The sequence below is a fragment of the Muscardinus avellanarius genome (genome assembly GCF_963383645.1).
Source record: "Muscardinus avellanarius genome assembly, chromosome: 5".
Classification (NCBI taxonomy): domain Eukaryota; kingdom Metazoa; phylum Chordata; class Mammalia; order Rodentia; family Gliridae; genus Muscardinus; species Muscardinus avellanarius.
Window position 1 is genome coordinate 134,175,159 of NC_137790.1, and position 25,746 is coordinate 134,200,904.

The window sequence follows — 25,746 nt, forward strand, 5'->3', positions numbered from 1 at the left end:
AATATAACAGTTCAAAATAGTCCAACAAATTCTTTGATACTAGTTTATGCAGAAAGAAAGAGGTATTAAATATTTTTCTTTATATGTTTTTTGTTTGTTTTAGTGTTAATTTACTGGTTTGTAATACAAACATCTTGGAGTTACTTTTTATATAATCCAGATTTAGAGTTTGACATTATGTTTGTAATAACTAAAAGAAAACATTTTATCTTCCTTTTTCCATTATCAGCTCCTGCTGGTGGCTTTCTGAGAGACAGGTGGCTAAAATTAATTAACTGTTACTTGAAAAGCATCTGTTCAATGTGAGACAAACTCCCTCTGCTCTCAAAGCATGGTGAGTCTGTCCCAGTCATGTTTAATAAATGAACATTTTGCATTCCAGGTTACGGGATAGGCCCTTATGATAGGCTGGAATCCTTTGTCTTACTCTCTTTACCCTTAAAAACAAACAAAAAAAAAAGAAATGTTTTGTGTATCAGGAACTATATTAAGTATTTTTTGTATCTCTTACCTTCTGCAGTAAAATTCATATAGTCAGTACTTAGTTGATTTACAAAGAAGATTTAATATATATGCATTTCTATTGTATGTATAATTTAAAAATAGTATTACCTTTTGATTTTATGATTATTTGTTAGAAATGTAAGAAAAAATTCAAGAAAGAGAACTATCATTCCATCGTGATTACTAATATTCTTGGTGTCTGATGTTCTGTGTGTTGTTTAGGCTAGGCTTATATTAAGATTTATAAAAGTGAAATGATTTAATTATTTTTATTTTTTGTATCCCTGATATATGATGTTTCATAATTTGGAGATAACATTATTCTTCTTTCATTTACTTTGTGATTTCTTTTATTTTATAAATTTTCATTATCATAAAACAATTTAGGATATCTTGATGGGGCCATATAATGTTTTGTTTCTTGGTACTGGTGATTGAACCCAGGGGCATTCTACCTTTGACCTATACCCTCAGCCCTTATTATTTGAAATAGGGTTCCTGCAAATTTCTGATACCTGCCTTGAACCTGCTGTCTTGTTTCATACTCCTAAGTACTAGAACTATAAGTGTACGCCACAATGCCTGGCTCATTAGTTTTAAAAATATGATTCATATAGGAATCACATAAGATACAGATAATGAAATTAACTATAGGAGTACTACTGGTTTAAAAAACAGTTCTTAGCCGGGTGTGTTGGCACACGCTTATAATCCCAGCATTCGGGAGGATTGTGGTTCGCGGATAGCCTCAGCTACTTAGTGAGGCCCTCCGCAACTTAGTGAGACCCTGTTTCAAATTAAAGAATAAAAACTAGGGCCGGGGATGTAGCTCAGAGGTCAAATGCCCTGGGTTCCATCCCTAGACCCACCAAAAAAAAAAAAATCCCCCCAAAACTAGAGATTGGACCCAGGGATTCACACATGTTAGGTAAGTGCTTTGCTACCGAACTATACTTCTAGCCTTGATACTGGCTGCCATTTTTCAGGTTTGCTATAAATATTACCAAATAGATCTCTCTTTTCATCAGCATTGAAAATATCTGTTTTTGCAAGCCTTCTTCAACACTGAGGCTCATATTTTTTTTTTTTTGGTAGGGGGGCGTTACTGGGGATTGAGGCCAGGGATATTTTACCTCCAAGCTATATCCCAGCCCCATTTTACTTTATTTTATTTTTTTAAATTTTGAAATGGGGTCTTGCTAGATTGCTGAGATTTTCTCAGCCTCCCATCTACTAAGGTTACAAGTGTGCATCACTACGCTCATTGAAGCTCATCATTTTGAAAGGCAAAAATGGTATAAATTTTTTTTTTATAATTAGAAATAAATCAAGTAAGTTGGGCGCAGCTTGGGAAGCTGAAACAGGACGAAAACAGGTTTGACGCCAGCAGCAGGTGGTGACTTACCAAGTCTGTCTTTCAAAATTAAAAACAAAGTAGGATTGGGGTGTAGCTTGGAGGTAGAACACCCCTGGTTTCAATTTCTAGTACCACAAAAAAGAGGAAGAAAGCAAGGAAAATTCTTCTGAAATATTTTTTGTTCATTTATAGTTTCTTTAAAAATGATTTATGTAGCTGGGCATGGTGGCACATGCTTGTAATCCCAGCATTCGGGAGGCTGAGACTAGAGGATCACGGTTCACAGACAGCCTCAGCTACTTAGTGAGGCCCTCTGCAACTTAGTGAAACCCTGTTTCAAAATAAAGAATAAAAAATAGGGCAGGGGGTGTAGCTCGGAGATCAAATGCCCCTGGGTTCCATCCCCAGACCCCCCCCACACAAAAGAAACAGAAAAGTCAAGGTGGCTATATTAACATAAAATTGGCATTTAATATTACAATCACTGAATAGGAAAAGGATGGCTATTATATAATGGTGAAATGCTAAATATATACAGTATTTTAAAAAAGAATCATTACCTTGAATTTACTTGTATAATACTCAAATTCAATAGTTTTTCATTACATATTTTCTACTTATATTGCTATTCTGTTTACATTTAATTTTTTATTACATCTCAATTTTACTTTGTACCATACCACAAAGTAAACTCTAGAGTTTTCCACATAGTTGACTGTCAGGTCTGAAGAGAAAGGAAATGGCAGAGTAACATAACTTTTAACACTGATCACACTGTTAATGCGATTAGGTTTGTTTCTGTTCAAGTGTTATACCTTCCAGTCTTCTTTTAAGAAGACTTCTTCAAGTAGTTCTTCATTCATGTCTTTATTTTCTTTTTATAAATAGACTCTTATATCCAGGCGTCGTAGCACACACTTGTAACCTCAGCATTTGTGAGGCTAAGACAGGAGGATCTGGGTTCACAAACAGCCTCAGCTACTTAGTGAGGGTCTTTGCAACTCAGTGAGAACCTGTTTCAAAATAAAGAATAAAAAAAAGATAGGGCTGGGGTTGTCGCTGGAGGTAGAATGCCCTGGGCTCCACCCCAATACCACAAAAAAAGAAAAAAAAAAGAAAAAGAAATAAAAATATGCTCTTATTTTATCTATATAAGAACATGGACATGATTTTTATTTATTTATTTTATTTTATTATTATTTTTTTTTGGTGGTACTGGGGTTCCTGGAAGCCCTTCTACCTCCGGGCTACACTCCCAGACCTATTTTTACATTTTTATTTGGAAACAGGGTCTCCTAAGCCAGGGCGCGCGGCTGGCTTCGAACCTGCGCGATCCTCCTGTCTCTGCCCCCCAAGCGCGGGGATGACAAGCTTGCGCCACCACGCCCGTCATGGACATGATTTTTAAAAATGCTAATGGACAGCTGGGTGTGGTGGCGCACACTTGTCATCCCCGTGCTTGGGAGGCAGAAACAGGAGTATTGCGCAGGTTCGAAGCCAGCCTTAGCAACTTAGTGAGGCACTGTTTCTGGGAGTACAGCCCAGAAGTAGGAAGCCTCTAGGTTCCACCCCCAGTACCACAAAAAATATAAATAAGTAAAATGCAAATGGAACCAGCCACAATGGCATATGCTTATAATCTCAGTACTTGGGAGATTATAATGGGCTGGGGTATAGCTCAGAGTGCCCTTGAGTTCAATCCCCAGTACCACAACAAACAAAAACTCAAATGGTATTTTATCAATACAGCAGTCCCCCTTCTAGATGTCTTTACTTACAGGGTTCACAGACACCCCCCTCCCCCATGGTGGTGAAGGTAGTGCTTGAATTGAACCCAGGACCTAATGCATTTGAAGCACATTCTTTACCTCTCTTTTTAACAGCATTGTGTTAATTGGTTATATTGAGCAGAAAGTACTTATAATGCTTTTGTAAAACATACGCAAAATAGAAGATAGGATTACCCTCTATCCCAAATTTAAGGGCCTGTGTCTCCTTCGGTAAAGCAGTTGAGTATTCAGTAGTTTGGAAAATACCATCAAAATGTGTGATACTTTATGAATACTTTTAGACAGTATATCTCTGAAATATTGTGAAAGATTTACTCATGTGTGGCCACACATGAACTTCACTTTCTGATATTCATGTTTCTTTTTTGTTCTCTTGAGTGTGTTAAAAATGTATGACTTGCTTTTAACCAGCAGAATATAGTAAAGATAGAAGGGCAGTTCTATCATTACAATATGCTGTTAAAGATTCTCTTGCTAGCCAACTTTCTCTAAGGTTTCTCCTTACCGGCTTGACAGTGTGATCATGTTGGAGAAGTCCTTGTGACAGGCAACTGTAGGTAGTTTCTTGGCAATGAAGATTTCTTTTCCAACCATTAGCCAGCAGAAGGTCAGGGGCCTCCATTCTAAAACCATTCAGAAATGAATTTAGCCTTCAACCTAAGTGAGCTTGTAAATCAGTTCTTTCCCATTTGATTACCCAAATGAAAATACTGAACAGTGAATACCTTTTTTTTCATGGGTTTGATTGAACCCAGGGCCTCACATATGCTAGACAAGTGCTCCACCACTGAGCTCTACCACTGAGCTCTACCTCCAGCCCTTTAGTGAGCAGTGTGATTGTAGCCTTTGAGAACCTAAGCAGAGAATTCATAAGAGCTGTATACAAACTCCGCAACCCACAGAAATGGTAAGATAGTAGGTAACCAGGAAAGCCACATTATGGCAGAGCAGGAGAATTATTCTAGTGATGCCGCATCACTATACTTCAGGCCATTCAGCGTGTTTTGTTTCTTTGTGTGTTTTGATTTGATTAGAGGGCATTATACCCTCTAGCTACACTCCCAGCCCTTTATGATTAATAATCTTATTATTTTTAACTTTGAAACTGGATTTCATTAAGTTACTGAGCCTGGCCTTCAACCTGTGATCCTCCTGTCTCAGATCCTACATACTGGGATTACAGGAATGCACCACCCCAACTGGGCTGGTCGGCCAGCCGGCCAGCCTGCCGTCCTTCCGTCCGTCCGTCCTTCCTTCCTTCCTTCCTTCCTTCCTTCCTTCCTTCCTTTTTGCGGTACTGGGGATGGAACCCAGGGGCATTCTAAGCTACACCCCAGCCTTATATTTTAGTCTTTTTATTGTTTTGAAGCAGGGTCTCACTGAATTGCAAGGGGCCTCTCTAGCTGAGGCTGTCCACAAATTGCGATCTTCCGCCTTCCAAACATTGGGATTACAAGTGTACGTCACCACATCCAGCTTCTTTTTTTTTTTTTTTAACATACTTTTTTTGAGTGGTTCTTGTCAATTGGAGAAAAAGGCTTTAGCCAAGTTTGTAGCTATATAGTAAGTGCCAAATGCTGCAGCTAGAGTTAAAGTCTTCACCTCTTTAAATTTATGAGATAGTTTACAATCATTCTCCAAGATGCCTCTCAGTGTTGCATAGGCCAGACTGGTAAGTTAAATAGAGATGTAATAGGTCTCACCACTCCATCTTTCAAGTTTGTGATGAGACCCTACAGTTTCCCAAAGGGGGTATATAGTATTCTAGTTCATTTTCTTGGTAGGGGAAGGAAGTTAACTTCCATTGACTATTCTTGCCATAATGATCTTTCTCTCATGGTTCAGTAAAACAGACCTCAGGATGCTGCTACTTGACAAATATGTGTTTTCCATGTATATTCTGTAACTGGGGAAATAACTATAAGATGGATCTGTAGGAATTAAATTATAGTTCCACTCATCACCTGACCAAGGTGATTTAATGGGTCAACCACAATGTCATTTTGAATCCCTAGCAATTTATGTCAGTTTTGAGACAGTATCTATTAATATACAAAAGGTCTTAATTCCTCCTCCTCCTCCTCCTCCTCCTCCTCCTCCTCCTCCTCCTCCTCCTCGAAGCCTTTCTACCTCTGGGCTACACTCCCAGACCTATTTTTTTTTTAAATATAGTTTTTGTTTGGAAACAGGGTCTCTTAAGCCAGCACGGCTGGCTTCGACCTGCACGATCCTCCTGTCTCTACCTCCCAAGTGCGGGGTTTACAAGCGTGTGCCACCACGCCCGGCTTAATATTTCCTTTTATATAATGTATAGTACTTCTAATTAATGGCCGTAAATACTTTTGGGGAAAGAATTAGAAGAAGATACATGGTATGTAATTGCAGTCATTGTGTAAATTCCCTCAATGTACCTGGACTCCCCTTAAGTGAAGGTTGGGATTATGATTGAGGTGGATCTGGAAACTGTAAGAATGTAATTCTCCACTGTGTCTCCTAAGTCATGCCTATCAGACCTAGAGTTTCTCCTGTTATATAAATGAAACAGTACTGGTCTGCTCACCTATTTTGTTCCTAGGGTCTTTAGTAATTATATACTGCCAGAGATCTCCACAACTGACACTGATTATCAGTATACTCTGCTACCCTGTGTAGATCATGTCCATAGTCTGTCACTGATCTGTAGACATGGTTACTTGGGCTTTTTCACTTTAGGATCCTATTGTCTCTATTGAAACCTGGAAACCCTTCTTAATGACACATCCCCTATAGTCATACCTGACTTACAAAGGAGAGTAACCACAGAGCTTCATAAAGATGTAGGTGTACTTTCATTGCCTTCTGTGCCCTCCTGGGTAGTATAGTAGTTTGGGTATGTCTATGCAGTTCTTAAATGGTAAATTTAGCCCCACATTCCCAGCTTCCTACATCATTGGATTCTGTATGGATGTCAGGGAAGCGCTGGCATTTCATTTGTTAGTAACTGTAGCAATATCAGTGAATTTAGCCTGATATACTATTATGTGCACTGGTCAAATACATTTAAAATCTACTCCCACCCACATATGTTCTTCTGATATCTTTCTTGGTTATATTTTATTCTTGTCCTCCTGGAACATGTGAGATTTGATTCCAGTGATGGATCTAGTGGCATCAGGGGTTGATTATATACCCAGGTAAATTACCAGAGGATTTTCAAGCTGAGAAAGTCCATTCTTCTCAGATACCACGAAGTAAGCTACTTCTTGTTGGTGTGAGAGGCTTAGTATTTCTTTGGAGTAAGGAAGAGTTTTCAAAATTGTATCATCTGAGACCAACCAGATGTCTCTTTCTAAGTTTTCAGAATCTCATTCTTTGTCTATGATGGTTTTAATTTTTAGATGAGAAATTTGGAGAGATTATTAACTATTCTTATAGGTGTTCAATTAAAAATTTGGCTTGATTTTCAGCCATTATTAACACTGTTCCTTTAAGAAAGAAAGGATTTTTCTAGGGCTATCATGAAAAGTGTCTGATTTTCATATTGTGATTTCAGCAGAAAGTTAATCTCCTTGAGCTTGTCATTTTCTCTGTAAGTGCTCCAGTATCTTAATAGGTTTTGTCTTACACTATTGCCCTTACAGTCATCATTTGTGCCATAGTGCTCAAGTACAGCATCCAGGGAACCTCCCAACACATGTACTTGAGTTGGCATTTCATGACAGTCAGCCACAGGTGATAATGTTAATTTTCTGCAATTAATGTATGCCATAGAGCACTAGTATCCTATTTCCTTGGCAAGGGACTTAGCCTTGTCTTTAACCCCAATGGTATGACTCAGATCCCCAAATCTCAGTTTTACTCGTTTATCCTGTGGAACCAATTATCAGTCTGAGTTCAGTGAGGAGTTAGAAACCAAGTCCTTTGAATTGGTAAAAGTTAATAAATAATAACTAAGTTGTAGAGGAATAACTATAAACAAAAATGTAAAGATAATTTGAAACGATATTCCAGGCCTGAATCAGATTTGTTGAGTAAAAACAGACTTAGGTGGGGGAAAGTTCCTCTTCTCCAGGTTGGAGTTCATTCCCGTTAGAGAAGGTAAGGGTGCTGGTAGAGTTCAGTGGGTTGACTTGACTAAAGCTGGTTTACAGTTGCTGGGCAGCAGGAAACAACACTGCTGTATATTTCTTGTTGAACACAGCAGACAGCTGTGTATACAGCTTGCTGCCACCATGAGACCTTGAAAATACCAGTGTCCATATTTAGAGGGCCTTATCGAAAGGTTAATTATCAGTCCCAGACTGGGGAACAAAGTCAACCAAGGACTGTATATTCTTGGTGCTGGTGTGTGGCTGAGGCAGACCACCACTGGACTTCTTTATATATGTGCTTCACTAAGACCATGCATCAAAAGAAGGGGATGGGGCTAAGCAGAACTCAGCACACCCCTGCAGTACCCTTCTGGAGACTGTACTGATGAATTTGCATGTTCTTCTGAAGGAGAAATTTGGTACTGAGAGGCAATAGATTGAGAATTGATAAGAAGCTTTCCTTATATGTCTGGTATATTTTTGGGTATTTGTTTATCTTAAAATATGAGGTATTAAATGCTGATAGGATGCTTGTGTGTAGAGATAGTTTTATATATTTTATCTGACTTGTTTTATTGGTCCCTTTTTTTTTTGGGTGGTACTGGGGATGGAACCCTTCTTTCCAGACCTATAATATAAAAATATTTTTTATTTCCAAATAAAATAAAAAATAAAAAATAAAATAAAATATAATATAATATTTTTATTATATTATTATATATTATATTTTATATTATATATTATATTTTTATAATATATATTATATATTATATATTATATTATATATTATATATATTATATATTATATATAATAGTATATATTATATAATAATAGTATATATATTATATATTATATATTATATTATTATATTTAAAATATAATATTTTTTATATAAAATAAAAATATTTTTATATTTTTTATTTGGAAACAGGGTCTCTTAAGCCAGCAAAGCTGGCTTTGAACCTGTGTGTTCCTCCTGTCTCTGCCTCCCAAGCGCAGGATTACAAGCATGCACCACCACACCCAGCCTGGTCCTTATTCTTAATAAGATTTTTACTTTTTCTTAGGATTTAATAAATTTAACCTGAATTTACCTAGATGTTTATCATTTATTCTGGCTACAACTAGATGAGTCCTATTAATGTTCAGATTTAAATCTTTTATTCATCAGGCAGGTTTTTCTCTTAAAACTTTCCTTCGTTGTTGTCGTTGTCGTTGTTGTTGTTGTTGTTGTTGTTTTGTATTACTGGAGGTGGGACCCAGGGGCATTCTACCTCTACACCTCCAGCCCTATTTTTTTATTTATTTTGAATCAGGGTCCCACTGAATTGCATTGCAAAGGGCCTCACTAGGTAGTAGCTGAAGCTGGCTGTGAACTGTGATCCTCCTGACTCAGCCTTCTGAATGCTGGGCCTTTGTTCTTTCTTTTTAATCTCTCAAATAGCTAAAAATGTTACATCTACTAGATGTATCTGTCAAAGCTTTTATTCTTTTATTCATAAATTCCCTACATTTTTGTTAAAGGTGTTGAGATTCACCTACCCACCCACCCAAGTATACTGGTCATTAAATTTGTTCTCCTTATTTTTTCATCTGTTTAGGGGATATTTAAATTTGAAAGCTTTTTTTTAATATCCAAAAATTCCTTTCTAAGCTTTAACTTTGTGAAACATCAGTCTCATGTACACTTCTTTTTGTCTTTAAGGCGCTTTTAAATTCACGTGGTCAGTTGACACAAACTCATATAGTGGATGTGTTATGGACTCCATTGCTGTATCACTCTAACCAACAAGTCTGTTAATTGAATAATGCTTTCCCACCCAACCTTTGGAGCTGGAAACAACTCAACTTATCCTTATGAGCTTACAGTTTCTTTGGGGCAACAGATTTGCATTAGGCCTTCCCAGGACCTCAAAACTCCTACTTTCCTAAAGAAGATTCAGCAATTTCTGAAGATACCACTTTTTGAAGAAACAACAACAAAACCCTAGTCTGTTCCCTAAGCTTTTTGGCAGTATCTCTCCAGCTTATTCTTGGCTGAAAAGGAAACTTCTGTGCTGTTTCTCTTCTCTACTTTGTTCTGAGTGGAGTGTGACAAGAGAGTACATCAAAAATGCATGTTCAGGATTTGTTTTGCCAGAATTCCCCTGATGAGAGCCCCTGTGAGATAAATACTGTACAAGCAAAGGTAGCTTGCAAACTCAAGAGCAGTGTTATCAAACGTTGCATTGAAGGGCTCATTATGTAGCTGGGCACAGTGAGGCATTTTTGCAATGCCAGTACTCTAGAGGTTGAGACAGACTCTCAGGTTGGAGGCCAGCCTTGCCTTGGCAATTTAGGGGGACTTCTTTCAAAATAAATAAGTAAATGAGAAGGCATTTGGGAGGCAGAGACCAGACAATCATGGTCAACCTCAGTTACTTAGTGAGGCCTTTTGCAACTCAGTGAGACCCTGTTTCAAAAAAAAAAAGACTGAAAGTAGGAAGTAAAATACCTCCTGGATTCCATCCCCAGTATATATATATATATAATTAACACACACACACACACACACACACACACACACACACACACACACACACACACACACACACACACACACGGCTAGGAATGTAGCTCAGAGGTAGAATGGAGAATGGTCCTGGGTTGAATCCCCAGTAAACACTCCCCTAAACCCCTCCAGAGAGAGTCAGTATTTAAACTACTCCTTTTCTTTGAAATTTTAATGTAGACTAAATATTACAACATTTAGCTTTGAGATTACTAGGTTAAGTTAAAAAACTTTTTTTTTATTTTTTTTATTTGTGTGTGTGTGTGTGTGTGTGTGGTGGTACTGGGGGTGGAACCCAGGGGCTTTCTACCTCCGGGCCAAACTCCCAATCCCATTTTATATTTTATTTAGAAACAGGGTCTCACTGAGTTGCCAAGAGCCTCACTAAGTAACTGAGGCTGGCTTCGAACCTGTACGATCCTCTTGTCTCAGCCTCCCAAGCGCTGGGATTACAAGCGTGCGCCACCATGCCTGGCAAAACTTGTTGATTTTTAATTTGCAATTTCATTTAAAAAATACAATAAAACTAACTAGAATTAGTGTCAAGTGAAAGGATGAAATATGCGGGTTATGAGGCATTATATTTATTTATCTGAAAAATTGTATTAGAAGAATGTTATAAGCTATGATTCAATTCCTAAGTTGAAATGAAAATATGTCCCATTATATAAAGGACCATATTATCTAAGCTTAAAACCAAGTTTCTTTGAGTTAAAGCACTAATATAGTTATAAGACCACATTGGCCAGAAACTACAGTTAGTTGATATAGCAGTACAAATGAAAATAAATAGCATTGTATCTATAGGGCCAATTTGTACAAAGGAGTTACATTGAAAAATATATAAAACAGTTTAAAACAAAAAGAACAAAACCCTAGGCTTTGAAGAGCTCTGAAAATGAAGACTAATTTATTATTAAACTTCAAATATTGTTATTTAAACTGGAGATTAAATAACAGTCTAGTCTCTTGAAATAATAGAGGAATTTCCAACATGTAGTTCTTATACAATGTATATTCACCGAAACAAAATAAATGTAGTACTGCTATAAGCTATGTTGAAAAAAAATCACCTACAGAGCCGGGCGTGGTGGCGCACGCTTGTAATCCCCGCGCTTGGGAGGCTGAGACAGGAGGATCGTACAGATTCGAAGCCAGCCTCAGCTATTTAGTGAGGCTCTCAGCAACTTAGTGAGACCCTGTTTCCAAATAAAATATAAAAAAAAGTTCTGGGAGTATAGCCCGGAGGTAGAAAGCCTCTGGGTTCCACCCTCAGTACCAAAAAAAAAAAAAAAAAAAAAAAAAAATCACCTACATATTTTATTATCTACAACTTCTCAGTTTGAAAGAAAGAAGGGTTTCTAAGATTATTAGACAGGGATCCCTCCTTTTTTTTTTTTTTTTCTTTTCTTTTTTTTAAGGCAGGGTTTTGATATGTTGTGCAGGCTACCCTCCAGCTCCTGGGCTTAGGCAACCCTTCTGTCTCTAGCTGGAAGCTCTCTGCTTATTTTTACTTTTTAAATTTTGAAACAGGGTCTTGTTAAGTTGCCCAGGGCTTCCCTAAATTGGCTTGTGCTTGGAATCCTCTTGTTTTAGTCTCCCAAGTACTGGGATTACAAGCATGTGCCACCATGCCAGGCTCCATGTTATACTTTTTTTTTTTTTTCCCAGTACTGAGGCTGGAACCCAGGGACATTCTACCTCGAACTACACCCCAGCCCTATTTTTTATTCTTTTTTTTTTTTTTGTTTGGTGGTACTGGGGTTCCTGGAAGCCCTTCTACCTCCGGGCTACACTCCCAGACCTATTTTATATTTTTATTTAGAAACAGGGTCTCCTAAGCCAGCGCACGCGGCTGGCTTCGAACCTGCGCGATCCTCCTGTCTCCGCCTCCCAAGCGCGGGGATTACAAGCGTGCGCCACCACGCCCGGCTTTATTCTTTATTTTGAAACAGGGTCTCACTAAGTTGCAGAGGGCCTCAATAAATAGTGGGGCTGATGCTGCCCGCAAACCATGATCCTCCTGCCTCAGCCTCCCAAGTACGAGTATTACAAGCATGCACCACCATGCCCGGCACCATGACATACTTTTAAAATGAATTTTATCTTTTATCAATTGGATATTGATTCTTGAAGACAACTTATTGAGGATAGTAGAGTCTGTCAACTTAGGTTCCAGAGTGCCTGCACATCTATAATTTGTGGTACAGCTAGTCTATAATTAAGAGATTCTCTTTGAGGGTCTGAGCTATGTTATCAGAAATTTTTTATGTATAGCTGGGTGTGGTACTTGTAATACCCATTCTTGGGAGTTTGAGAAAGGAGGATTGCAGATTCCTGCTAGCCTCAAAACAAAATACAAAAAGGGCTGGGGTGTAGCTCAGAGGTAGCATGTTCCTGCATTCAAACCCTAACCCCCCAAAAAAAGAGAAAGAAATTTTCATGGGATTTTACAGTGTGCCTTTTCTACCCCATAAATAAGTACAGTTTAACAGTGAGATATTATATTTGTTTAGGTGTAAGCTAAGATCATTGATCTAGAGTATTCTTTTATATGTGTTGAAACTATACATTTTAGGCGTGTGTGTGTGTGTGTGTGTGTGTGTGTGTGTGTGTGTGTGTATGAATGAAAGTGCTGGGGATTGGATCTACTTGGCCATACCCCCAGCCCAATTATTAAGTAACCATTTTAAACTATACATTTATCTGTAAGTAGTACTTTAGCTACATTCTACAAATTTTAATGTTTCATTATCCTTAATTTAAAATTTTTTAATCTCTAAATGTTTGGGATATTTTAGATACATTTTTGTTATCTAGTTCTAATTTGAATATTTTGTAGCCAGAGAACATGTTCTGTGTTATTTCAGTTCTTTAAAACAAATAATTATTTATGGTATGTTTTGGTGAATTTATTTGTACTGAGCATTTATTCTATAATTAATGGCATGTTTTATATGTCAAATAAGTCACATTTATTAGTATTATTCAAATCTTCTCTATACTTAATATTTTTGTCCTTTGCTTATTGTATTATCTTACCAAGAGATATATTAAACATTTTCATTATAAATATGAATTATTTTTTTGATTTTTGTTTTATATGTTTTGAGGCTCTTATTTGGGGTTTGCAAATTTAGCATTGTTATAGCTTTCTGATGAAGTTACCATTTTATTATTAAGTATCGCTCTTTATGTTTGATAGTATACCTTGTTTTGATATCTACTTTGTCTTACATGACTGTAAATATGCCCATAAAAAGTTTCTTAAAACCAAGATTTTTTTTTTTTTTTTTTTTTTTTTTTTTTTTTTTTTTGCAGGTCTGGGGATGGAACCCAGGGGCATTTGACCTCTGAGCTACACCCCCTGCCCTATTTTTATTCTTTATTTTGAAACCGGGTCTCACTGAGTTGCAGGGGAAAAATCAAGATTTTCATGTTTTTTCTTAATCTTTTTATTGCAGCCCCTCTGTGTTTTTATATTTGAAGTCTGTCTTTTGTAACTATCATATGGTAGGATCTTTGTGGTGTGTGTATGGGTGGGGTTTTGGGGACTGAACCCAATGGAATTTTACCTCTGAACTATAGCTTTAGCCTTACTTTATTTTTTTATTTTGAAATAGGGTCTAAGTTGCAAAGGGCCTCCTTAAGTTGTTGAGGTTGGCTCTAACCTGTGATCCTCCTGTCACAGCCTACGAAGTTTCAGAATTACAAGCATATGTCATCAAGCTTGACTTGGTTATTTATTTATTTATATATTTATTTATTCATTTATTTATTTATTTTTGTTGTATTTTTGTCAAACTTTTATAATAACCAGGCTATTTTAAGTGAAAATTTTTTAGGGCTGTAGTTGTTAATACAGCTTACATGAGCAAAAAGTAGGTAAGAATCTTTTATAACACACATTTAAGGATCAAGTGGCTGGATTCATGAGACTGATAATTATTGGTTCTTCTCTGTCTAGGCTGTGTTGTGCTGACTAGCTTCATTTCCGTTAGTCTGTAGTCAAGAGTGGGGTGGGGATCTGTATGACTTGGGGAGATAGAACACTGCTGTGTGCAAGTTGGTTTTCTGGACAGGGGTGCAGAGCAGCCAGTGCTGCCATTTTGTCTCTGTCCCCACCTCTGCATAGCTGCCGCCATCCCTTTCTTCACTCTTTTTGGGAGGATACATTCTAATTGTTTATTGCTACTTAATATCAAAGTCAATTAACTTAGAAGTGTTGAATTATATATTAATTAATTCCTAAATTCTACTCATCAGCAGAATAGGTTTTTTTTTTTATTCTACGAATCTCAAAAGCAGTACATTCTTCTTTTTTTTTTATTTTTGGTGGTACTGGGGTTTCTGGAAGCCCTTCTACCTCCGGGCTATACTCCCAGACCTATTTTACATTTTTGAAACAGGGTCTCTTAGGCCAGCGCTGCTGGCTTCGAACCTGCGTGATCCTCCTGTCTCCGCCTCCCAAGCGCGGGGATTACAAGCGTGCGCCACCACGCCCGGCCCAGTACATTATTCTTGAAAGTATAAGTGTGGAAAGTTCAAATTTCTCAAGTTACAGTAACTCAAAACTACATATGTTGAATATATTTTACTTAATCTTAATAAACTTTAAATAGACATATCTCCCATGCAATATTTCAGATGTCTCATGAATTACATTTGGTAGTTATTATAACTCTTTGTTATTTATTTGGTATTTAATACTGAGGCTCTTTAAAATGCCCCTGTTTTTTGAGGTATATAACTTAACTCCATCTTAAAATGGGTCAGATTACCACCACTGGAAAATAAGTATCCTACAACCATTTTTTATATGTAATAATAAAAGGAATATTTATTTATTTTTGTGGTTCTGGGGGTAGAACCTAGGGGCATTATACCTCCAGGCTATATCCCCTGATCTATTTTATTTATGTTTTACTTGAAAATGGCCTTGCTAAATTGCTGAGAGCCTCACTAAGTAGCCGAGGCTCGCTATGAACCTGTGATCCTTCTGTCAGCTTCCCAAGTACTGGGATTACAAGTGTGTCATCACACTCGGCTGAGGAATGCTTTTTAAATCAAAGAATATATGTGTAATTTATTTCGTCAAAGCCAAATGAGTAAAGTGATTTTGGAGAACAGATTTTGATTTTGTTTATTTTGTTTTGCCTGTTTTCTTAGGGACTGTATATGTGTGTGTATTACTGGGGATGGAAACCAGGGGCTTTCTACCTTCAGGTTATACCTGAAGACCTGTTACATATTTTATTTGAAAACAGGGTCTCACTAAGTGCTGAGACCCTCACTACGTGGCTGAGGCTGGCTTCAAACTTGCCTGATCCTCCTGTCTCAGCCTCCCAAGTATTGGAATTATAAGCTTGAGCCACCACGCCTGGCTCTTAGTGGCTTTTTTGTGAGGTTACTTTGAAGTAATGTAATCAATAACTTTATTTGTTCTTCTCACTTTTTTCATAAATAAACTTGACTATATCAGTTGACCATAACACATCTACATAGTAGTTGGGCCTTTTTATTTAGTATAGACAGTCTCTGTTTTTTAATGCAAGTGTTTAGTCCATTTGCTTGGTTTTATTCATATTTCTCCATAAGGCTCTGAAAAGGATTTATTTGCCTTTATTTGGAAGGCTTAGTTTTGATGGGGCTGGATAAAAAATTCTGGATGTACATTTTTTTCTTTCAGTATTTGAAGTATATCTTACCATTATCCAAGAGCTTGCATTTCTTTTGATGTGCAGTGTACTTTACCATGCTTCTCATCCTTTCACTGCTTATGTACTCACTGGTTGCTTTAAGACTTTTTCTCTTCCCTAAAGATTTCTAGCAATTTGACTATGTGGTTGCCTTAAGTGGTTTTCCTTTTTTTTAGATTCCTCACTCTAGCCAAGGTCCTCTGTATTATGACCTAGTGCATGATCCTCTCACCTTTCCTATACATGATAATGCTTCACCAATCTCTGTAAAATCAAGAAAGGCTCCCTCTGGGCTGGGCATGGTGGTGCATACTTCTAATCCCAGCCTTTGGGAGGCTGAGACACGAGGATTGGAGGTTCATGGCCAGCCTTAGCTACTTAGTGAGGCCCTTTGCAACTCACTGAGACCCTGTTTCAAAATAAAGAAATAAAGGGCTGGGAGTGTAGTTCAGAGGTAGAATGCCCCTGGGTTCCATCCCCAGTACTGCCTTCCCCCCAAAAAAGGCTCCCTCTGGAGTTCTTTTGTAACCACATTTCTCTGAGAACTTTCAAATGGTATAATTTGATTTACTTCCAAAACTGAAATATCTCCTGTATCATAGCTTAAGTTCTGTATATATCTGGATCTTCTATTTTTGTACATATGTTCACTTATGTTGCTTTTCTCTTATTTGAAATTTATTTTATATTCAGTAATAAGTAATAAGATTTTATATTTCTAATATAAGTTCCAGAAAACTAGTCTTACTCAGTAGGTTTGGTCTCTTCATGTATCATGATGGGGTATAAATTGACACTGTCACTTTGGGAATTAGAGAAAAAAAATTTCAACCTTTTCAGAATGCCTTTACAATTCTAGGCCCTGTGGAAATAGCTTCTTGCACACCTTTTTGCCCTATTTGGTTTCCTAGGACACAAAACTTTTCTGCCCGGGCTCTGAGTCTTACAACATGTTCACACGAACATTTGCATCAACATCTTAAGCTCCTGGGACTTGACATATTACTACGTGGCACTGAACCTACCACAGATGCCATACTGGTTTTTTCATTTTATACCTTCTCCTATCACCAGGAACTTTTTCTTATTTTCTATTTACTTTCAAAACACAACCTCCCTGACACTAATGTGATGTGACACAGAGAGTAGTACGTACAAAAATTCTTCTCTTTTTCACTCAAAAGAAGGGAAGGTTGTTCTCAATATAAAAGGTATGAAAGAACAGATATGCCAACCAGAATGGGTTAGATTAACAGGGTTAAAAATATCTAGTGTTGGTGAGGATGTGCAGTGCCTAGAAATCTTGTATATTGCTATTTCTTAAACATTGTTGGTGGAACTATAATTTACTATACTTGTTTTGGAAAATTATTTAGTATAGGCTGCTAACCCTTGCCATGTGTATTCTGTGTGTTAGCAAATCTGTTACTGATTATATATAAAAGAGAAAAGAATGTGTATATCCATCTAAAGGTATATACAGTGATGCTCTTAACACTTTTGTTTGTAATAATTCTCAACTGGAATTACTAATATAAAAAATAACATATCTTATTTTTATTGCTATAACATTGTTTGAATGAAACACAAACGGTGATACCACATTTTATGAAATTTAAAAACATATATAACTAATTGATGGTAATTCCCCTTTAGAATGGAGATGACTACTTACAGGTAAAGAATGTAAGGGAACATGTTTCACTTCAAGAAATGTTTTCTGTCTTGTTATTACAACTGTATGTGTTTGTAAAATGTTTTAGAGTGTAACTTAAGTTTTATGTATTTTACTATACTTAAATATACTTCAGTGCACAAATAAAATTTTATTTACAAAAGATATATTCTTATACCTTTCTTGTAGTCCCCACTCTCAACTCCAACTTAAGAAAATTTCTAGCCTGTCAACTGGAATTCTAACTAGAATCACATTAAATACACCTCACAAGCCGGGCGTGGTGGTGCACGCTTGTAATCCCTGCGCTTGGGAGGCTGAGACAGGAGGATCGCACAGGTTCGAAGCCAGCCTCCTCTACTTAGTGAGGCTCTCAGCAACTTAGTGAGACCCTGTTTCCAAATAAAATATAAAAAGGTCTGGGAGTATAGCCCGGAATGTAGAAAGCCTCTGGGTTCCACCCCCATTACCACCAAAAAATTAAAAATAAATAAATAAAAATAAATAAATAAATAAATACACCTCACAAGTTGGGACGACTGAACAATTTTTTTGAGATAGCATTACATCTTTTTTTTTTTTAAGAGCATAATACTTGTTAAAGTCCATTCCCTGTATTCTGTAAGTTGTTTTAAACACTTTCCTAATTAAGGTTTATATTTCTCTTGAGTTTAATTAGGTACTTTTAGTTGTAAACTGACTGCTCATTCATTTGTTTCCTAGTTACTGTGAGCATTGAAAACTTTGTGTACCTTCTTTGACCATCTTGTCAAATTTTTATGTTATTAATCAGTTGTATCACTTTAGGAGAGACTAAAATTTTATTTGTAGAAAATTGCCTTCAGTAGTATTTTACCAGTATTTGCATTAAGTAAAAACATCAAACCTGTGTTGGAATTATTAGAAAGGCATTCTTGTCTTTTTTTCTTATTTGTTAAAGTGTCTTAATTATTTCTGCACCAAATATATTATAGTCAGCTGAAACAGGAGAGAATTGCAGGTTCAAGGCCAGCCTCAACAACTTAAGGAGACTGTCAGCAGCTTAACAAGACCCCATTTCAAAAACAAAGATGACTGAGGGTGTAACTCAGAGGTAGAATACCTCTGCTTTCAATCACTTGTACCAAAAAACAAAAAATAATAAATAGTCTTTGTCTTAATTGTTTTAAGTAGATTCCATTTAACCCTAGTTTCCTTAGAGATACTTCTGTTAGGATTGGCTGCAGAAATTTATTTATTTATTTATTTATTTATTTATTTATTTATTTATTTATTTATTTATTTGGTGGTACTGGGGTTCCTGGAAGCCTTTCTACCTCCGGGCTACACTCCCAGACCTATTTAATATTTTTTTATTTGTAAACAGGGTCTCTTAAGCCAGCGAGGCTGGCTCCAAACCAGCGCGATCCTCCTGTCTCTGCCTCCCAAGCACGGGGATTACAAGCGTGCACCTCAACGCCCGGCTGGCTGCAGAATTTTATCAGATACCTTTTTTTTTTTTAATTGGTGCATTGTAGTCATGTATCAATCACATTGGAGTACAAGACTTGAGAGGATATGCAAGCACACATATCAGATACCTTTTTGAGATCTATGATAACAACCATCTTTTTTACTTTGCTAATGAATTCAATTATTTGATTTCCAAATAACAATTCTTATACTTCTGAAGAAATGTTATTTTTTATATATGGTGTTACTTTTTATTGACCACCAATGGACTGGGTTTCCTGTTATTTAAGAAGCTTGTGCCATGGAGAAATGAAGTTGGCTTAATCGTTTAGTTCCCTTTTTACTATAGTTTCAATATTATATATATTTGCTTAATTATTACTGAACTTCAAGGGATTAATAAAGTGAGATTTGTATTGAGCTATATTATGAACAAATCTTTGAGAGATAGTAATGAATAGTTTATTGGCAACTCTACTTTTATTTGCCCATGAAGAAATAGTTTCAGGTAAGTAGTTTTGTTGTTCAAGAAACCCACAAACACACAAATGTTTTTGAGAATTTATTTTTTAATTTTTATTTTAATATCTTTTTTCCACAGTCTGTGGTGGATGACTGGATTGAATCATATAAACAAGACAGGGACATCGCACTTCTGGATTTAATCAACTTTTTTATCCAGTGTTCAGGATGTCGAGGTACAGAATGTCATAATAAATGATGTGCACTGAGCCTGTCTGTATGTGGTGTGACGTTTACTTTACCTGTCGTTAATCATATATAATTATTCTAGAATTATGTGTTAATCTTTTTCTGAGAGATAAAATGATTTTGTTATAGTTAATTTTCTTCCTAAATAAGTAACACAATTCTGTTTTTTGTTTGTTTGTTTGTTTGTTTGTTTGTTTTTTGGTAATTTTGGTAGGAAATCTAAAATTCATGCAAGCCAGGCACGTTGGCGCATGCTTGTAATCCCCGTGCTTGGGAGGCTGAGACAGGAGGATCATAAAGGTTCGAAGCCAGCCTCAGCTACTGAGTGAGGGTCCCAGCAATTTAGTGAGACCCTGTTTCCAAATAAAGTATAAAATAGGCCTGGAGTATAGCCCAAAGGTAGAAAGCCTCTGGGTTCCAGCCCCAGTACCACCAAAAATAAATAAATAAATAAATTAATTAATTAATTAAATTAAATTCATGCAACAGCTTTATGAATTGTTTTTAGATCATAAGATATAATTTTTACTCAATTTTTGTATTTAAGCTTTATGTTGGAAGTGTGCTTGTTGCTAGCTTTTGGTATCTTAAATTGTTGCCAATATTTTGGTCTTTAGCTAAATACTTGAAGCTCATATGATCTGCTTAAATATGACTATCATAATTGGCTGTCTGCAGTTTATAATCAGTTCTAAATTTATAATACAAATTTTAAACTTAAAATGATATTTTAGTTTTTTTATTTTTTTGGTGGTACTGGGGTTCCTGGAAGCCCTTCTACCTCCGAGCTATACTCCCAGACCTATTTTATATTTTTATTTGGAAACAGGGTCTCTTAAAGCCAGCACGGCTGGCTTCGAACCTGCATGATCCTCCTGTCTTCGCCTCCCAAGTGCTGGGATTACAAGTGTGCGCCACCCCCCTTGTTTTTTATCATTATGATAGGTAACTACTAGATATTTTCTCTTCTAGAAATTAGTTGGTAAATTTTAGTTCTCTCTTTTACAGCACTGAAAGACAGTGATCTTTTATTCAGATCACTGAGCAAAGTGATTTCTTAAAGGCTTGATTATTTATTTCACAGTTGTTACTTATCATTTTGATATAAGTAGTTTAGCAAATATTTATAGAACACCTACCTTTTACTAGATACTGAGCCAAGGTATACAAATTTTATCAAGGCAGTATCCTCCTCCTCCCCGACCCCAAAAGTGTTTGAGTACATGTCAGTGTGTGTGTGTCTGTGTGTGTCTATGTGTGTCTGTGTGTGTCTGTGTGTGTCTGTGGTATTGGGAGTTGAACTCAGAGGCTTTCTACCTCAGGGCTGTACTCCCAGACCTATTTTATACTTTATTTGGAAACAGGGTCTCACTAAGTTGCTGAGAGCCTCTTTAAGTAGCTGAGGCTGGCTTCAAACCTGTTCGATCCTCCCAAGCGCAGGGATTACAAGCGTGCGCCACCATGCCCCGCAGTACATGTCTTTTTTTTTTTTTTTTTTTAAACAGGGTCTCTTAAGCCAGTAAGGCTGCGATCCTCCTGTCTCCGCCTCCAAAGCTCATGGCATCATGCCCGGCTTACATGCCATTTTTAAAAGAATCGTTATTATAAGGGACAGAGAAGGAAATGTGATCAGTTTAGTAAAGTGCTGTAGTGAAGTGCTATGATAAGAGTATAAAAATTAGATGCTGTTTGATGACCACTTCGTATGTGCCAAGCTGTATGATTTACATAAGGTAATTTAATCTTTATTAATATTCCTATTAGACAGTTGTGTTTATATTATAGATGAAGAAACCTAGAACCAGGTTGTTATCTGGAGTCATACAGTTAGTACAAAAAACAATATGAAAAATAATCAAAGATACTCCTACCCATAAGACATTATCAGAAGAGTAGGGAGGAGATGCTGATACCCCCCAGACTGTAGCTGTATGTGTAAGTGAGGAGATAGTTAAAAAGAAAACACCTCCTGGAGAAAGCAAACCCTAAAATGAGTAGATGGCAGTTAGAGAGGGAGGCAAAAAGCAACAGACTTTGCAGAAGCCCTTTAGAAAAGAGAGCATGAGCCACTCCAGGACATGGTGATGTCTGTGACTGAACCAGAGCACCGGGACTGGGGGAATGGCAAGAGGTCAGGCTGTTGAAAGCCAGCGAGAATGTACTTCTTACAGTGGTAAAGTGGGTGAGTCAAGCACTGATTATATGATATAAATAATCTAATCGAATCTTTTAGTCTCAACTTTAATTTTAAGTCAGTTGGTAGTCTTTAACATCTTCCTTTTGAAATATATTCCCTTGGTTCAAAAACATCTTTTAGGTTTATAATAACAAGTCTACCGCTTTGTGCCTTCTCATACATCTCCACACAGTTAGCTATTCTTAACTGGATTGCTGTATGTTCTCCTGTGTCTGTTTGCCTGCCTGCCTGCCTGCCTATCTGTTTTTCTAGCCATCTAATTTTCATATTTATAAATTGGAATATATACCCCTTCCTTCTTGATCCCATTTTACAAAAGATAGTGGGATATAGAAAACATTAGTGTTTCTTTTAATAAAACTATATCATTTTAATCATTTGTAAATATGTACAATTATTCATTTAGCTAGTTTTCTGTTAATAAACCTTTGCAAGTTGAGCACAGTGCTGCATGCCTGCAATCCCAGTACTTGGGAGATTGAGACAGGAGGATTGCAGGTTCCAGGCCAAACTGAGCAATTTAGCAAGACCTGTTTTCAAAATAAAAAAGGATAGGGGTATAGTTCAGAGGTAGATTGCTCCTGGGTTTAATTTCTAGGAAAAGAAAACAACAGGCCATCGTAGTGCTGTAATTATAATTATTGTATACGTTATTTCTACTTATGGTAGATTATCTATAGATTATCTATAGGTAAATGTATTTATGATTATATTAGATATAACCAGATCACCTGGAAATGGAATATTCTCTTCTTTGTCCCCATCAATAATATATTACAACATGTCTTTTAGCCTCTTTTTTTTTTTTGTGGTGGTGCTGAGTATGGAATGAATCCAAGGGCTTTCTACCTCTGGGCTACACTCCCAGACCTATTTTATATTTTATTTTGCTGGGAGCCTCACTAAGTAGCTGAGGCTGAACCTGCACAATCCCTCTGTCTCATCTTCCCAAATACTGGGATTACAAACGTGCACCACCATGCCTGGCTTTTTTTTTTTTTTTAACTTTTTTGTCAAAGCATATTTATCAAGAATTTGATAAATCACTGATTAAATTAGTTTTAAATATTTATTTATTTATTTTTCGTACTGGGAATAGATCCCAGGGGCTTTCTACATTCAGGCTACGCTCCCAGACCCATTTTATATTTTATTTGGAAACAGGGTCTCACTAGTTGCTGAGAGCCTCAGTAGAAAGGTGAGGCTGGCTTTGAACCTGCACAATTCTCCTTTCTTAGCCTCTCAAGTACTGGGATTACAAGCCTATGTACCACACCTGGCTAACAGTGATTACTTTTAACTTATGAAATTTATATGACACAATTAGCCTTTTGTGTGTGTGTGTTTTGGTACTGGGGATTGAACCCAGGACATTTTACCTCTGAACTACACCCCAAGTCCTATTTATTTTTTAATCGTTATTTATTTTGAAATAGGGTCTAAGTTGCAGAAAGCCTCACTAAGTACCTGAGAGTGGCCACGAATTTGTGATCCTCCTGTCTCAGCCTCCCAAGTACTGCATATGCCACCACGCCCACCCAGAGTTAGCCATTTTAAAGTGTACAATTCAGTGGGACTGAGCAAAGTTGTATATCTGTATTAGTCAGTTTAGGTTGCTGTAACAAACTCATATCCTAGGTGACTTACAAACAATAGAAATTTATTTCTCACAGTTCTGGAAACTGGAAGTCAAAGATCAGGGCGCCACTGGGTCTGATTCTAGTGAGAGTTCTCTTCTGAATTGCAGATTGTGGGCTTTTGTTTTGTCTTCCCATTGATATATAGAGGATGAAAGCACTCTGTGGAGGATTACATACCTTACAGATGGTCCTGACCTAATGGTACCACCTCCTAATATTTGCGGATTAAGATTTCAGCATAGATATTTGGGAGGGTACAAACAGCACATTGTGGGATTTAGCAGTTTTTTGTTCTCAGACATTTTAAATCACCCCAGAAGAATAACATATAACCATTAAATAATGGCTCTTCATTTCTTTCAGCTCATTCCCTTATGAACCATAAACCTACCTTTTGTTCTTTTGGATTTGCCTATTTTGGTCATTTTAGAATTTTTTACCCTTAATACCAAGGATCCAACATAGGTACACTCTTACCACCAAGTTACATCCTTCAGTTCTTTTATGTTTTATTTTGAGATAGGGTCTGGCTAAGTTTCCCATGCTGACTGCAAAATTGCAATCATTCTGCCTCACCTTCCTGAGTAGGTGGGATTATAAGTATATCCTACCATGCTCAACCTGTTTTGGTCATTTTATATAAAAAATAGTCATAAGATGTGACCTTGTATGTCTGGCTTACACTTAAATGTGTTTTGGAGGTGCATCCAAGTCAAAGCATGTATCATGTATCATTCCCTCTCAACCTCTTTTGTGCTGGGGATTGAATCCAGGGGCTTTCGACCTCTAACCTTCATCTCCAGCCCTGTTTTATATTTGTATTTTGAAATGGTCTCACTACGTTGAGGACGGCCTTGCTAAGTGCTGGAACTGGCTGTGAACCTGTAATCCTCCCATCTCAGCCTCCTAAATCAGGATTATAGGCATATGCCACCATGCCTGACTCATTAGTTCATTTATTTTATGCCCAAATGATATTTCATTGTATGTATATCACAAAAGGTTTACTCATTCATCTGTCATGAACATTTGGGATTCTACTATTTTTACTATTGTAAATATTGCAACTCTAAGCATTGCTTTTTTTTTTTTTTTTTTTTTTTTGGTGGTGGTACTGGGGTTCCTGGAAGCCCTTCTCCCTCTGGGCTACACTCCCAGACCTATTTTATATCTTTTATTTGGAAACAGGGTCTCTTAAGCCAGTGCGCGCGGCTGGTTTCGAACCTGCGCGATCCTCCTGTCTCTGCCTCCCAAGCGCAGGGATTACAAGCGTGCGCCACCACGCCCGGCTATGTATTTTGTATATTAAACCCTTCTCAGGTGTGTAAGTTGGAATTATTTTCTCCCATTCTTTAGGTTATCTTCACTTTTTCAATATCTTTAAATGCACAAAAGTTTACCATTTTATCAGGGTTTTTTTTTGTTGTTGTTGATGTTGTTTGTGGTTTTTTTCTTTTTCTTTTTCTTTTCTTCTTCTTTTTTTTTTTTTTTTTTTTGGTGGTACTGGGGTTCCTGGAAACCCTTTTACCTCTGGGCTATACTCCCAGACCTATTTTATACTTTTTTATTTGGAAACAGGGTCTCCTAAGCCAGCGCGCGCGGCTGGCTCCGAACCTGCGCGATCCTCCTGTCTCTGCCTCCCAAGCGCGGGGATTACAAGCGTGCGCCACCACGCCCGGCTTATTAGGTTTATTTTATTTTTTTCTGTTTTAACTTTTATCTGTAGCTTCACATATAGAAATCTGCTGCCAAATAGGTGGTCATAGATATTTACTCTTCATTTTTCCCAATAGTTTTATAGTTTAGGCTCTTAAATTTAGGTCATGGATCTATGGTTAATTTTTGTTTATGGGATAATTTTAATTTGCGGTTCCCTTATTGATCAGAATTGACAGCCATTTGTTTGTTTTTCTATATTTCTTTTCTCATAACTTGCCCGTTTTTCTGTTGACTACCTTTTTATTTCCTGAAAATGCATTTTATAAAATGAGTTTAAAACTACTTGATGAAACAAGCATGCATACTTTCTAAATATAATTAACAAAGTAAATACCTCGTTTTTCACAACAGTGAAATATAATAAAAGTCCAGGCACAAAT

At 36.9% G+C, this 25,746-nt stretch overlaps 1 protein-coding gene across 1 annotated transcript in view; it reads left to right on the forward strand.

The window, feature by feature from the left end:
• The window catches only part of STAG1 (STAG1 cohesin complex component), a gene marked incomplete at both ends in the record, with an annotated part of 279,463 nt that overhangs the window by 51,116 nt on the left and 202,601 nt on the right, over positions 1-25,746 (forward strand). The window contains one exon of the mRNA XM_080695497.1: positions 19,701-19,797. Coding sequence (XP_080551623.1) covers positions 19,701-19,797 — 97 coding nt within the window. The remainder of the gene's footprint in view (positions 1-19,700; positions 19,798-25,746) is intronic.